This window comes from Pseudorasbora parva, chromosome 10 (assembly GCF_024679245.1).
Source record: "Pseudorasbora parva isolate DD20220531a chromosome 10, ASM2467924v1, whole genome shotgun sequence".
NCBI classification, from domain to species: domain Eukaryota; kingdom Metazoa; phylum Chordata; class Actinopteri; order Cypriniformes; family Gobionidae; genus Pseudorasbora; species Pseudorasbora parva.
Genome location: NC_090181.1, coordinates 12,737,154 through 12,752,654, shown reverse-complemented (window position 1 = coordinate 12,752,654; position 15,501 = coordinate 12,737,154). Strand labels below are relative to the sequence as shown.

Below are 15,501 nucleotides of genomic sequence, written 5' to 3'. Positions count from 1 at the left end.
TCTTTCATAGACATCAGTGTGTATTTTACAAACTCTAAATGTATTGTTTTTTTAGTACTTATGTGAATTTATATGTTTGAAACCTGAAATAAACAGTATGTGGATGAAAACATTGAAATGCTGTGATATATGACAGCTCTGAGCGCGCCTGTCTCTGGCTAAATTCAACATTTGGATTTAGCAGTTGACCATGTGATGCACTTGATCATCCACTCCAGGGACCAGCCTAGACTGATTACACCTGTGTGATCGTACGTGCGAAAGGCTTAAAAACAATACATTTTCTGACACAACTTTTTGAAATGTAGGCTTAAATCTTTTTAGTTTTCTGAGAAATGCTTGGTTTTCACCGAACACGTAGTCATATCGTATTGTATCGATATTGAGATATCTGGCATGAAAATCGAGATATTACATTTTGTCCATATCGTTCAGCCCTATATATATATATATATATATATATATATATATATATATATATATATATATATATATATATATATATATATATATATAATTGAATTTAGAATATTCGTTGACAGCCCTAGTCCGTGTCCTGGTTAAAATTGCTCATTTCTCTGTATTTAACATTCTTGGAAACATTTGTGTAAATGTAAGTAACAAAAGTCTTTCAAAAAGGATTTACAAGAAGTTCCTGTAATACGACCCCTAGTAGAGATATCTCAGCATTTGAAAGAGATGGAGATTTTTTATAGACATTCATGAAAGTTGCAATGATAAATATAAAACCTAACACTAACCATCTCTGAAGGCTGGAGAGTTGCAATGAGCAACAACTCTGAAGATGGTGATAACATGACCTACAAACCCGGAGCTAACCCAGATAACTCGAATCAGGCCTATTCCTGATGTGACTGCTCAGGACATCTCTGCTAGCAGCTATGCCTACGAGGCCCGGCAAACTGACAGGAAGAGTTTCACATCAATTAGAACCAGACCGTGTTAAAGCAGGACTGAACCACCATTCACTACGATAACATTAGCTAAGTCTCCTATACATACAGAAGATGCCAAATGCATGAAAGATATGTGATAATGGACTCAAAAATCAGCATGCGAGGCTGGAGAATCAAAAAGTTAATATCTGGCAAGTTCAACATGATTTGATAAGGTTTATTGTGTTTGCGATATGATCAGTATCTGACGATTAGGTGGCATCTGAACATGTGAAACATGTGAACATCGGAAACATGGAATGCAGAGCTGATAAACAAGACCAACCCCTTTTCTGAGAAGACCAAGCTGACTTCCTCTGAATAATGAAAAGTGCCCATTAGGTTTGAGGTGGGAGTCATCCAGAAAGTATGTCACTAAACAAGTCTATACAGGGGTGGTGAAAACTCCTCTGCCTCCAAAAGGGAAGACTGACTATGTTTACATAATGCAACGTCCTGCCACAGGCATTCTAGCTTCTTTCCTCATTCACAAAAGCTAAACTGCCACCCTCACCTCCACTAGGCTGAAAATATGATGGCTACACCCATTAATACGGGTGGGCTGGGAAATGTAGCCGTCAAAACACACTTATGGTAATAGTTCACCCAAAAATTAACTGTCTGTCATTATTCACACACACTCATGTCATTCCAAATCTTTATGACTTATTTTTCAAGTGAAATGTGACAGGCAAAAACGACATGAGGTTAAGTAAATTATGACAATTTTGATATTTGGGTGAACTATACCTTTAAAAACAACATCCTACAATATTGCAGATATAGAGATATTTCACCCAAAAATGAAAGTTCTGTAAATAATTGCTCACCCTCAAGTTGTTCCCAACCAGCAAGACTTTCGTTCATCTTCGGAACACAAATTAAGATTTTTTTTAAATAAAATCGAAACCAGTTCTGTACTCTCTATTGACAGCTATGCAACTACCACTACCACTTTGACGCTTCAAAAAGATTTTAAAAAAAAAAGAGATCAGAAAACTAATCCATGATTTGAGTGGTTTAGTCCAAATGTTCACAATCACTTATATGATGAACAGATTGATTGGTTGTCCACATCAGGCAAACGTGCTTGAGCTTACGTTTATCATAACTGATGTGTACATTGATGGATATGTGAAACAAAAGCCTAAATTATTTCTGTTTTGGACTTAATATGGATGAAACCCTTCAATTCAAGTGGATTCCTTTTTACGATCTCTTGATGAACTTTTGGAAGTTTCAAAGTTTTAGTTGCATAGCTGTCTAGGGAGGGACAGAGAGCTCTCAGATTTCATCAAAAAGATCTTCACTTGTGATCAGAAGAATAGAAGTTTGGATTCAGAATAACTTTAGGCTTTTAGGCAAGACTTAATTTTTGGGTGAACTACCCCAAAAAACAAACCTGCAAACAGTACATGTACACCCTGCTAAATATAATCTTTTTTCATACAGTGAAGGTAAATGGCAACTGGGCCTGTTTATGTCGGACATCTGTTTTTGTGCTGCACATCAAATTAGTCATACAGGTTTGGATAAACATCAGAGTGAGTAAGTAATAATACATTTGATGGTGGAATACATTTACATAGCATCTTGATACTTTCATCTAAATAATTAATCAGTAATAAGTTTGGTGCTCAGATGGGGAGCAAAACTAACGTTAGAAAGGTTATCAGCTCATAGCATCAAGGGATAGTTCGCCCAAAATTGAACACTATCATTATTTACCCACCCTCATGTTGCACCAAACCGGTATAACTTTCTTTCTTATATGTAATATAAATGTAGATGTAAGTCATAACGTAAGCTGCTCGCAATCACGGTCACTATTCACTTCCAATGCATCTTTTTATGCTAAAGGTGGCTGTCGCTGTCATTCTGCCTAACGTCTCCTTTATCTGAGGATTATTACGTGAACTCACAGGGAAAATAAGAAGGAAACAGCGTCATTTTCTACTAATTGTTTTAAAAGAAAAGATATGCTGTGTTAGAAAAATACTGTACATTACAGTGGGGTGTGAAAGTGAGCGGTAACGTTAGTAGGATGGATCAATCAAAGAAGCAACCCATACGGACGCCATATTGACCAAAACAAAATGGCAGAACGGGAGAATAGTTGACAAAGTCTGCTGGCTTTCATTGACAGATGCCTTCTCCTGACACGATAAATCCACAACGACGACTATTAGATCTGCTCCTGTGTTCGTGGGTAAGATAATCTGATTCGACCGTACCGGCCGTCACGTAATACCGCTAATACAACGATGTCATGTTAGCTTAGCTTAGCTCTCACACTACTAGCGAGTGAGCGACGCGACATACTAAATCGCTGTATTAAAATACGTCCGTACTAAATGCCCTGTCTCGCATACTTAAACTGCAAACGGATTCGTTTATTATAACGAAACGGTTCCCGTTTAGTGCAAATGGGCGGGCAGGAAGCTTGCGAGACCTGTAACGTTAGTATATTGCTTACTAAATCAACGATACGTCTTTAATTAAAGCAGCCGATCTGATGGCGAGCAACGTCCCCACTCGGGGTTAATACTACTGTATCAGCAAATCCACGGGTCTGTAACTTACCTGGAGTTCGGCCCTCTCCACTTCCCAATGCGCCCTTTCCATCTCGAAACGGGCCCATTCGTGCTGGATGTAGTGTAAAATCCCCGGGATGGTGTACTGCTGGGGCCTGGGCATCTCGTCTTGCTGTTGTTGGACCATAGGCGCTCCTCCAGCGCTTGCGATCTGGGGATTAATGCTGTTGTTGCCCTGCTGCGGTGCGAGCTGCGGCTGCTGCTGCTGTCTCTGGGCGGCCATTCCTCCTCCTCCTCCTCCTCCGCCGGGCTGTTCATCCATGTTTAAAAATAGGAAAGTCCTGCTAGAAGTCGCCGATTGTTTCCCCTCAACCCTCCCTTCTTTACTGTTCGTGTAGCGATGGGACGTCGCCCTGCCCCCCACGAAATAGGCTGGCACCTGAGCGGCTGTTGTAGATTTCGTGTCAGCGCACGGATTTGCCGGCCGCCATTAGTCCGATCCCTGGATGTGAGTCTCCTACTGCGGGGGTGAGTGAGTGAGGGAGGACTGGCGCGCGCGCTGCATGATGGGACGCGTTCACCCAACCCTGCGCTGTCTCGAGTCATCCGAATACAGACTGACGGGCGGGAACTGCGCATGCGTATACATGTACCTGACCGACGGTATAAAACGTAAAAAATGTGGCGTTGAAAAATAGCTATGCATATAAAGTCTGGCTAAGTAAAATATCCAATAGCTTTTTTCACCTTTTGATTTTTTTTGCACTTGGTATGGCCAATTTGAAATATTTAAAATGTATTATTATAATTATATAGCTAAACTAACATGAAAGAAGAAAAGAAAACTTTTTCTCTACATGGAGCAGGTCGCCCTCTCATGGACGCTGCCATGTTGGCATCACATGATCTTCTCTGTCAAGCAATCCACCTAGCGTTAATTATTTATGTTGACTACTATGGTATTTTAGTGCAAACTGTTGGTTACCGTATTTTATCTATCTGTTACAGATAACAACTGTTTTAATTTATATATTTTTCATACAAAAACGTGGCACTGAAAAAAAAAACATAAATCGGGCGGATTAGAGTGAAATACATGTTTCCATTTTATTTTCATAATTTAAAGGTGCGCTTGGTTTTGCTCATTTCAAATAATTAAAAATAAAAATAATAAAAATAAATAACAGCAATTTTGAGAAATATCCAAATGATGCACACACACGGTGTGCATCATTTGCACACACACGGTGTGCATCACAAAAACTCGGTTATGACGTAAATAATGTGATGTAATTTATTTATCGTTTTACAAAGAAAACTGCTTACTTTTTGCCTTCCCAGTTGTTTGCTAATTATGTAATTTATCCTTTCAAGTGGCCCCTGAATTACTATGATCAAGTTCCTACTTATGGTCAACAAACAGGGGCAGACTCGCCTATCCAAGTATTATGAACAAGTGGAGCTTGGGAAAAGAGCAGCTCTTGAAGCTGACGTGGTTAGGGGATGTCTCGCTCGGAGGAAGGAAGAGGTCAGTCATGTTTCCCCTTTACTCTCAATTTAATGGTAAACCACACTTTTTATAATAGCCATTCTTTGCGGTGGAGAATATTATGAATATCACTGACCCTCAGGGTAATTTAAGTGATATAAAGGACATACGAAATTATGTTTTTAAACGTAAATCCTTTAGAATTACAATTAGCTTTTGAACTAATTCTCTTTCTCCTCAGTGTTCATTTGTGGAGTATAAAGACTACAAACTGGTCTATCGTCAGTATGCAGCCCTTTTCATTGTTGTTGGCATCACTGAAAACGAGGTGAAACTTCACTAATCAATATTTCTTTAGTGTTTTAAAGTCTGTTATTTATAGTCATTGGCCATCTTTCCCACAGAATGAACTGTCGATCTATGAGCTTGTGCACAACTTTGTCGAAGTGTTAGACAAGTATTTCAGTCGTGTGGTAAGTACTGATATTTTTATGAAGGCACAGACAGACCTATTATAATTTTCCTGAGAAAAGATATAAATTAAATATTTTCAATTTAATTTATTTGTTTTTCTTCTCTTGACAGAGTGAGCTGGATGTATCCTTATGAGTAAACAAAAACAAAACAACTATTATGTATTTGTATTATTTAACAAACTTTTCTGCTTTTTGCTGTTAATATTGTCATGCATGGACCCTATTCATAGACTGTGATGCATATTTCCCACAGTTATCAACATCTCAATTTAATTAAAGTTGTTAGTATTTTCATTTTAAAATGTACACTATACTTTGGCAGTAAATTACAAAAAACAAAAAATGAACACTGCTGTGAGGCAAATTTACATTCTTCTCTCTTCTGACTGCTGCAATTAAACTAATTTCCCCCTTTTGGAAAGTTGAGGAAACGGTCATCCTATTGGAGCAAACGGGAATACAAAAATTCTTATGTTGTCTCCGGTTGACTTCCGCTTCGAGAACCCCGGCAATGTGAAATTGGCATTGTGTCTTCAGTGATAATTTTATGACAAAAACTCTTTTCATTCCTTAATGGAAAATCAGATCATGTTCAATTTAGATAAAGTACACATAATACTTGATGAAATGATCCTCAACGGACACATTGTGGAGACCAATAAGAACCGAATACTGGCACCACTACTGGCCCTGGACAAGATGGCAGAAAGCTGATCCAATGCAATAGTTTATTAATATTCTGTAACAAATTTAAATAAAAGCTTTTCTTACTAATTTAAACCATGTGCTCTTTTTCCATTCTTCAAGTTTTCGAACTTCATTGTAACGTTGCCTGTAATAACTTCCAATGCATTGTCAGGGAGGTTTCCTCTTAAAAATCCCAGGTCTAAATAAGACAGCGAAATGTTAATCGCATTCAGAAACACACATTTGTCAGTTCATCATCAGAGGGAAAAAGCAGAAATGACAGTGTTGATACTTTGCAAACATTTTAATGATTATTTTTGGAGCATACACATTTGAAAATATTTGTTTACTTCAAACTGCAACTTGAGTTAAATAAATGTTTATAATATACAAAGAAAATACAAGGGAAAGCACAGCTTGCTTTTTGCTTCGTCTTTTTCTCTTTTTTTTTTTAAATGTGCCTTGCACACAGAACCAGTGTTTCTGTATCTATAGCTTTATTGTAAAATTACACAAATGCACTCAGGGACTTTGATCCTTTAGCAGGGCGATGAACAGTTGAAAACATACTCAACAGTAACGGAAGCAAAAAAGAAAGAAAAAGCATGTGCATGATTGTATGTAGACAGATTAAGTAAAACAAAATGAAAGAAAAAAATCCTAATATTTCAACAAATGCAGGCACTAGTAAAACTTAAAACCTGTTAAGGAAATGACCAAACACTATAGTTAGCTCTACAGAAGCAGGTGTGCTTGTGTCCAGGGTCTGATGCTGCAGCTGGTGAAGTTTGAGTCTGAAAAAGATGATCTATGCCAAAATGTACACTGGACCTGGAGTAATGACAGTAAACACAGTAGGTGAGGAGAGACTACCCTGGCTGCCAGCGGCTCAAGCCCTTAAAGCAGTAGAGGGACCTGGGAAAGGCCATGTGAAGCAGCCAGTGGAGGAGGAGACCCTAATCGGGTTCAGGAGCTAGTGGAGCTGCGATGGGACTGTTTTTCCTGTGTATTTGGGTGGGGTGGGGTGGGGGTATTTCAGAGCACAGCTTTATTTTCTGCAACAAAACACAACAGGCTTCACCAGTATGGGAGTTGGTCAATGATGTAGGGAGAGCATGCTCAGTTGAGGTGGAAGCCCTTCTCCATAGTGGCAGCGAGGAGACGCTCTCTCATGATCTCTTCGGAAGAATATTCCGGCAACTTCAAGTAGTGCACACATGTGTTAACTGAAGGATAGCTGGCATCTGTTGCATCAACCTAGAGGAGCAGGTATAAAGAAAGAATGTTAGTTACTCTTAGTTATTGGCTGGGTTTTAGCAACTGAAATGATGGTGAGCTTAAATACCTTCCGGACTATTGTAAGACGTGGATGGAGGTTGGCCAGTCCACCAGGGGGCAGGGTCGAGCAGCCTGTAGTGAACTGGAGGAAAGCCTTCCTTTCATCAGATGACATTCCACACAGCACTCGCACAAAGCGCAGGAAACCAGGACTGTAATACAAATAAATCAACATGATATATACTATCTGAAATGTGCCCAAGTACGTTATTACATTTATTTTACATTATTCTGAAAGCTTAACATGAAGCCCTTATTACAAACATGAAAGCATGCTATAATAGCGGAAGGATATGGAACATGTAAACCTCTTTAAAATAAATGTTTCATGTTTAATGTTCCAAAGTTTGGGTCAGTAAGGTTTGGGTCACTAAAATAATCTTAAAAAGTCTCTTATGCTCACCAAGGCTTCAATTATTATGGAGAAAAACAAACAAAGAAACAAAAAACTATATTACATAGCAATACAAATGAAAACAGTAATATTGGGAAATAGTAATTTAAAATAACTTGTGTGTAAGTAAATGATACATTAACTACTAAAAATGAACATTTACACATCTCACAATTGCCTGAGGTATTGAATAGCCTAAAATATGATTGGATCCTTTTTTCACTTCAAAAAGGAAACGGTTAAGTGCAATGTAAATCTGTTTTTATTTAGACCACATGAAATTATAATGAAAACACTACTGTAAAATAGGGGTGTAAGAAAATATCGATACACGTGAATATCGCGATATTATGTTTGGCGATATTGTATCGATTCTCAAAAACGCTGTATCGATATTTATATATTTATTTATTTACATCCAAGATTCGTGGCTTTGTGTTCAGTTTAAACCACAGACTGTATAACACCCAACCACTAGATGGCAGTGTTATCTCAGAACGTATAACTGACGCGGAGCCGGAGAAGCGCAAGGTGAAAGTGCGTGCATCACTAGTGTTTAGATTAGCAAACCCAGCTCTCAAGACGATAGCATTATTCCGCTCTTGCAGTATACAGAGCTGAAGTGTGGACTCAAGTTGGCTTCAGCTAAAAAGAAGCCACTAAGGAAATCGACAAGAATCATTTTGTTTGCAAAATAGGCCAAGTTATAATCTAATACTCGGGAAACACATTGAAAAAGAGAGCTCGCTTAACATCCTGACGTCACCCGCGCTGCTGAGAAGTGTTTCGATAGAATGTCCTGCACTATTTCCTCTCAGTAACAAAATAAACACACACCAAAACTGACAGCGGTGGCAGGAGAACGAAAGATAATAGCGATGTGGATATGGATGCACCAGCTCTGCAGCTCAGTAACGTTACTTGAAATAGCACTTTATACAATAGACTGCTTTATAGAAAACAGCTTTAGGGTCCGATCACACAGAACGCGTTTTTCAGGTTCGAAAACGCGAGGCGCACTGCACTCTTTTTTGATCGGCGTTTTCTCATTCAAAAATGAGCAGTGCGCTTTAATGTTTCTAAGCAACCCCCGAATCACCTGTACTGTCAGTCAAATCAATGTAACGGTCAACACAACGGAAGGCCCGCCGCTTCATTCATTCGATTGGACAACAGAACATAAGCGCGATGATGTTGCACGCTTTTCTGCTCAGAGTTGACTTTTTTTCAACTTCATGCGCTCGGAGCGCTCCTTCAAAAACGCGAGGCGCCCAGGGCGCATAAGCAGCGCGCATAACGCTCTCTGCCAACCGAAATCCATTCAAAAAAGGCTTCTCGCTGCAAAAACGCGTTCTGTGTGATCGGGGCTGCTGTGTTAAATATAAAACAAACAGTCTTTCAGTCATGGAATGGACTGCACTTTCTGTTGTTAAATAGCCACTGCTATACTGTGAACCTTTAAAACATATACACATAAAGAATCCTGCAGTCACTTTACATTTCCCTTAACTTAGATTGCACATTGCATATGATTAGTGTTATAAATTAAACTGTATTAATTAAATAAAATACTTTGTCTCGTGTTTTAGGCTTATGGTTGTGTTCTTTATTCTTTTAAATTATAAAAAACAAAAACACACAAAAAAGAAATATCGCAATATATTGCCTCTCTTACAATATCGCAATATATTGCAATATATCGTATCGTAACCCATGTATCGTGATACGTATTGTATCGCCAGAGTCTTGGCAATACACAGCCCTACTGTAAAAGATTGTTTGGTCTATATAGCTAATTTAGCCCTCCATGACAACTGTGAGGGGGTGATTTTTTTTAAATAACGCATCCTTAAAGTTCTGCATAATTATGGGCGTGGCCACTTGATTGACAGGTGGATTTCCACTAGAGTTGAGCAAGGTGGGCGTGGTTGCAACAAACAGGCACCTCAGCTCCAACCACATCCCACCTCTTTGCCCAGTTTCAGTTTCCCAGGTTCCAAAATGGCGACAGCTGTCTCCACCCACTTCAGGCTTCAAAAATGCTCTTCAGAAACCTAAGGGTGATGTTACGGACAATCTGTATTTTTTAATTTATTTTTATACAGCCTATGGTTGTTACGAAAGAGCACATCTACAACAGGAGTTATAGATTCTGAGACGAATGCAACTTAGTTCAAGTTCACTTGAGCATTTAAGTCATTTTGCATAGATATGTTGTAATGGGTTTATTTTGTGTAAATATCAGATTAATCTCATAGAATGCATTCGGTTGCGTTAACAAAATCCGCTAACAAAACGCCTCACATTCAGCTCTAACACTCAGCTTTAACAGCAATGCTGTCATTTGAAATTCATTTTAATTTTAGAGGTTTCTTTTTCAAAAACACTGATGCATTATTAATAACGAGCATTTATTTTTCTAGTATCATTTATCAACAATATGGTTTATTTAAAATCTTTCATTATTGTACACTAGGGGTAGAATCGTTAAAATTACTCACGGTGCGGTTATTACAGTCACAGTTTTAGGGTCATGGTTTCGGTATGGTTTTGATATGTTCAGGGTAGTTAGGAAATGTATCATATAAAAAAATAAACTAAAGAAGAACAAATAATCAAAACTACAAGCAACCACACAAATACATACAATAAAGCAAATACAAATATCAAATGGATTATAGATCCATCATCAGTTTTGAAATGAAGTGCGTGCCGAACCGTACGGTTCGATCTTTTACAGAGAACTTTTGTGATCAGGCTCTCAATTTTATAAAAAAATTGTATTTAGATTTATTGGCCAATACCGGCTTTCAAATATAATGAATTACCAGCTACCGGCAATTTTCGGTGCATCTGTAATTGTTACCAAGACATGCATGTTTCTTTTCCGATTTCAAATGCTGCATTTTAGTAACAATATATTTACATGCTTTATTAAGGCCCTATAACTTTAACTTTTTTTTATTACAACATTTATAAAAAATAAATAATTATAAAAAAATAAATAAAAAAATGACATCACAGACCTACCCAACTGTATGCCATTATAAAAAAAAAGTAGAGCAATAGAAATAATAGTAAATGTCTACCTGTCCCGTGTGTAGCCAAGTTTAGGCTCTGTGTAGTTGACAATGTCTTCAGCGGTCCAGGATGGAGACTGGTTGCCACACAAGATCATCTGCACCTCTTTATGACTAAATGAACTGAGTTTCTCCATAGGGAACACTCTGTTAAAGCCCTCTGTACCAAAACACAGACGTTTCACACTTAACACCATATTTGTAACTGATATGAATAGATCTGAAGAGTCAAGTTACATGTACTTCCACGCATTGGTATACACAGAGTGTAGCTTGAGCGGATTTCAAATGCAAGGCATGAGAATATTGCCAATGCTGTCATACCTCTAAAGGCCTCCATTTGCTTCTGGATTCCTGTGTGCATGCAGAAGTCAAACATGAGCTCTACATAGTCCTCAGCATTGTCCATGGTGACCATCTGATGAGAGGACAGCAGAATTTTCATTTTCATTCAGTCTATTGGTTTTTGTTTAGTGCAGTTGTGTCTTAACAATTTCACAAAGCAAAAGTCAAATCACTCCGTATTTGTTTTAAGTCTTATAAATAAATAAAAACAACTGCTCATGCTACTTGTGTGTAGAAGGATTGATTAAAATGCAGTGTTTGTGTCCAATTTAAAATGACTACAGATGTTTTTAAGGGCAGTTTGCCCTGTTATAGAGCAAAAAAACAACAAATAAATGTGCTTAAAAGTTTCTGAAATCGGCCGTGAAAAATCATTATAGGTGTATCACTACCATTTCAAATCTCTACAAAACATGGTATTATTTTTAAACAAATCACAAAATTTTCCTGTAATTTTTTGTATTGTAATTTTTTTTCAAAGTAATATAGAAACAACTTAAAAAGATGCCATTTTATGCCATTCAACATATATTTAAAATATACTGTATTTATGAAGGCCTGCCAGTATCACTGATACTAAAACTGCTACTAATAATTAAAAGCTAATCAATTTCAAGTGGACTTAAAACAATCTTCACATAAACACATTATTATAAAGTGTAATTTACCTGTGGCATTCCTATTGTCTAACAGGTAGGAAATATACAGAATTTAAACAGCTAAAATTGAAGTTAATCAAACTGTCCGCACTATACATTTTGAATTAAATAACTACTTATTAAAGCCACAATTTTCTGTGTTACCTTTCTTGTGTGATTAACATTAATGACTGACAGCATTAGGATCTGCCGAACATGATGCGGATCTGACTGTCATGCACGTCATTTTCTCCAAAACTCTTTTAAGTTAATTTAAGACATTATTTAACTCTAAAGGTGTTCTTATGAGAATACTCACAGAATTTTGCCAAAATGTATGTTATTGTTTGTATTGTACAGAACACGATTCTGGTGTGTGTCGTTCAGACAAGGTGTGTGTCTCAATCAGCTCCCTAGTTCAGTAGTCAGGGCACTGATCTGGGTGTCGGCCACATTCATGTACATGATATAACAATTCACGACCTAGGAAACTACAGAGCTGACTGAGACACACCCACACGGACAGCGCTTTCCCTTTTGTCTTGTCGTGCTGGAAAGAGCAGGATCATATCATGTAATGAAAGCAAAAGATGATAGAAAAAACGGTAATTGCGATAATTGCTTTAAATATTTTTAATGCATTAAACTGAAAAAAATAAAACATTAACGGGCTAATTTTGACAGCACTAATATATACATTTTAGTGCTCCTTAAATTTTAAATAAAGTGGGTGATCCTAATTTTTTGAAGTTGGGAGCACCAATGCCAAGTTCAAGTAAAAAAAGCCCTGCTTTATTTTTATATATTTTATATGTAATTTATTCCCGTGATGGCAAATTTGAATTTTCAGCAGCCATTATTTCAGTCTTCAGTTTCACATGATGCTTCAGAAATCATTCTGATAAAATCCGGATGCGTTTTAGGATTCTCACAAAATTTGATTACATAATAAATGTTTTTTTTTATATCACCAAAGCAAAAGGCTTTACTTTCACTTTTGATAAAGTAATGGGCGTCCATGTTGAATAAAACTATTAGGGATTAGTGTTTTACAATACTGGAATTGTAATACAATATCTTAAAAATATATATTGATATTCCATACTTTTTTTATACCATGGCAAAAAATGCCATATAGGCATTTTTATTATCTCTCTCTTTAATCATATTATCAATAATCTAATATTATTGCTAATATATATATATATATATTTTTAAATATCTAAAAAAAAAAAAAAAAAAAAAAAAAAAAAAATCTATCACTTCATAATATTCCTATATAATCAAGTATTGGAGAATCTCTAATATATAATCTTACTGCCCCAAAATCTAATTCAAGCATCCTGATGACCCAAAAGGTAATTTTTCAAGATGGTAGCAAGAAGTACTGATACTAAGGGTGATGTAGCACTGCTATACAAATATATGTACAAAAAAATATGCATTGCCATAACTACAAATACACAAAATAAGATGAAACCACAAAATATGACTTCATTTTCATTGTAGAGAGGCAGTGTGTATAACAGTACATACAGGGTACTACATTGTATGTCTGGAGAACATGCAACATACCTCATCTTCTCCATTGGGCTTCAAGTCTACCGATGAGAAGCCGTGTACTTTGGATGATGGACAGAACTGAAAATTTAATCTAATAACAAATGAAAGAAATTTAGATGAACAACATAAGTAAACATATAAATAAAACACCCTACAACATGCAAGAAAGTAACATGATATTGATTAATTTAGAAAGTGACATTCATATCTCACCCAAGATCTTCTACACTAAGTGGAGGGCCAGAGCCCATAGGATTCTTCAGCATGAGATCCTGCAGCCGTGTGTTCTTCTCATCCTCTGACAGACTCTTATTGCCCAGGATCTGCCTGCGTTTCACAGACAGTGCCTTCAGCTCTTTTAGAAACCGTGCTCTGTGAGGGTTAACCAGTTCAAAGTCCTCCCATGTCAAGATGCCATGGTACCAAGCTGGTGGTTTTGGCTTGGGAGGGTCAAGGATGAACTCGGACTTGGAGTCTTCATCAAAGCTACCCACTGAGTATGTGTCCTGACCATCCTCAGTGGAGGCCTCAGACTGGATTTCAGAGAAGTGGCAGTCCGACTCGACATGGTTTTGATAAAGTAGCTTACTCATGTTGCTTTTGATGTCACCCATACAGAGCAGTTTGAAGAAAGGCTGGGATATGGGCAGGTCAACGAGACGGTTGTCCTGGATGCATTTGGCAAGAAAGATGCCAAGGAACAGGAAAAGCTTAGTGATACGCTCCAGTTCATCACTGTCCTGAGGGAAGGGAGCAGGGAAAAGGCCGCAGGAACGCTGCACATAATAGCCAGGTGGTTTCAAGCCACCGCCCAGATCCACCTGATGAAGAGTGAAAAAAATAAAATAATCAGTCAACTAATAACAGTGTTACACCTATGGCTAGAGCGAAATAGCTAAACATGTGGTAAAGCACTTACTTGACGTGACTCATCATCTGGGAAGTCGTCGTCACAGAGCCAGATACCAAGGGAAGTCCTCTGGAACTCTGCAGCCACAAGGGCATAGAACTCCAAGGTGGGTCCAAGACCAGTGCCCTCCTCCCCCTGGAACTCCACCTGGGCAAGATAAACATCATTATCAAACAGTCTGAGAATGATTTAAAGAGCACTAGTTCTCAACTAGGGGGCCGGCCTCATCAAACTTCCAAGACCACAGGATGACTTAATATATTAAAGAAAATGATCATGTCATAAAAATCACAGTTCCATGGGAAATGTCACAATGTTTTTTGCCATTTCTTCTTTGTACATATGTTGTTGCTTCCACTGAAGCACAATAAGTACTGTAATAGTGATACAAGATAATCATCAGGTTTTACACATGCTTTTGGTGTAAAAAAAAACATGCAAAATGCTACAAAATTGTTCAACCAAACTCCTTCGAATGGTTATACTAGCAAAATAATTTGAAATTAAAACTAAAAGGAATTTCACTTTAAACATTATGTTGGGGTTTTTACCTCCAGTACAGACTTTCTGTCAGCATGTATCTGCATCACACTCTCAGCCCACTCCATCATGCTCTCTCCACGAGGCACCTTGACACGCTCGTGCTTGAGCCGACCCACACGGAACTCGCCGGGATCATCACGGCGAACCGTTGTGGATGGCCGGGAACGCTCCATAGTGGCTTCTCTTCGGTTCTGGAGCCAGACAATAGCCCTAGAGAGAGATGAAAATTCTCAAACCTCACAAATTCTCACATTTATATGAATGCAGTAAAGATGTCTTTGAAAACTGCTAGCACAGACCTGGAGGCTCCAAATGCAGTGCATGTAAAATAAAGCTGCCGGGTTTCAAAAGGTATGAGGAAAGGACACTTGCTGGTTAACTGCTCACACCAGTCTGGGAGAGCCCCGCTAGCCAGGGCCAGTGGCTCCTAAAAAGACAAAGAAATATTTTATAAAAAGTGTCTTTTGATCAATTTAATGCATCCTTGATGTACATTGGTGTTATTGTCCATCAAAAAACTTAAGACACTAGACTCTTGAAACGTATTG

The 15,501-nt window shown here is 37.8% G+C and overlaps 3 protein-coding genes across 8 annotated transcripts in view; 1 reads left to right on the top strand and 2 right to left on the bottom strand.

Moving 5' to 3' along the window:
• Window positions 1-4,497, bottom strand: part of strn3 (striatin, calmodulin binding protein 3) — a 40,267-nt gene extending 35,770 nt beyond the window's left edge. The window contains exon 1 of the mRNA XM_067455188.1: window positions 3,540-4,497. Within this exon, the coding sequence (XP_067311289.1) occupies window positions 3,540-3,812 (273 nt within the window). The 5' untranslated portion in view covers window positions 3,813-4,497. The remainder of the gene's footprint in view (window positions 1-3,539) is intronic.
• ap4s1 (adaptor related protein complex 4 subunit sigma 1) lies at window positions 2,829-6,800 on the top strand. 2 transcript variants are annotated; one of them, XM_067455190.1, is made up of 6 exons: window positions 2,829-3,165; window positions 4,914-5,018; window positions 5,221-5,307; window positions 5,384-5,452; window positions 5,565-5,576; window positions 6,041-6,800. In XM_067455190.1, exons 1-6 carry the CDS (start codon window positions 3,103-3,105, stop codon window positions 6,167-6,169), a joined length of 465 nt encoding a protein of 154 aa, XP_067311291.1. In that variant the 5' UTR covers window positions 2,829-3,102; the 3' UTR covers window positions 6,170-6,800. The 2 variants fall into 2 exon arrangements, with proteins under 2 accessions (XP_067311291.1, XP_067311292.1); XM_067455191.1 differs by having other exon boundaries at window positions 2,837-3,165; window positions 4,865-5,018.
• The window catches only part of hectd1 (HECT domain containing 1), a 46,075-nt gene continuing 37,001 nt past the window's right edge, over window positions 6,428-15,501 (bottom strand). For all 5 annotated transcript variants that reach the window (XM_067455183.1, XM_067455186.1, XM_067455185.1 and 2 more), the window contains 9 exons: window positions 15,253-15,380; window positions 14,962-15,163; window positions 14,420-14,557; window positions 13,714-14,321; window positions 13,513-13,591; window positions 11,279-11,372; window positions 10,964-11,114; window positions 7,488-7,632; window positions 6,428-7,399 (listed from right to left, as the gene is read on the bottom strand). In XM_067455183.1, the coding sequence (XP_067311284.1) occupies window positions 7,262-7,399; window positions 7,488-7,632; window positions 10,964-11,114; window positions 11,279-11,372; window positions 13,513-13,591; window positions 13,714-14,321; window positions 14,420-14,557; window positions 14,962-15,163; window positions 15,253-15,380 (1,683 nt within the window). In that variant the 3' untranslated portion in view covers window positions 6,428-7,261. The remainder of the gene's footprint in view (window positions 7,400-7,487; window positions 7,633-10,963; window positions 11,115-11,278; window positions 11,373-13,512; window positions 13,592-13,713; window positions 14,322-14,419; window positions 14,558-14,961; window positions 15,164-15,252; window positions 15,381-15,501) is intronic.

What these genes read in the sequence shown, in the direction of transcription:
- ap4s1 (XM_067455190.1), top strand. Translation starts at nt 3,103, where the DNA reads ATGCCTTCTCCTGACACGATAAATCCACAACGACGACTATTAGATCTG. An exon ending in ATCTGCTCCTGTGTTCGTGG is followed by an intron (nt 3,166 to 4,913) that starts GTAAGATAATCT and finishes GTCAACAAACAG; the next exon opens with GGGCAGACTCGCCTATCCAA. An exon ending in TCGCTCGGAGGAAGGAAGAG is followed by an intron (nt 5,019 to 5,220) that starts GTCAGTCATGTT and finishes CTTTCTCCTCAG; the next exon opens with TGTTCATTTGTGGAGTATAA.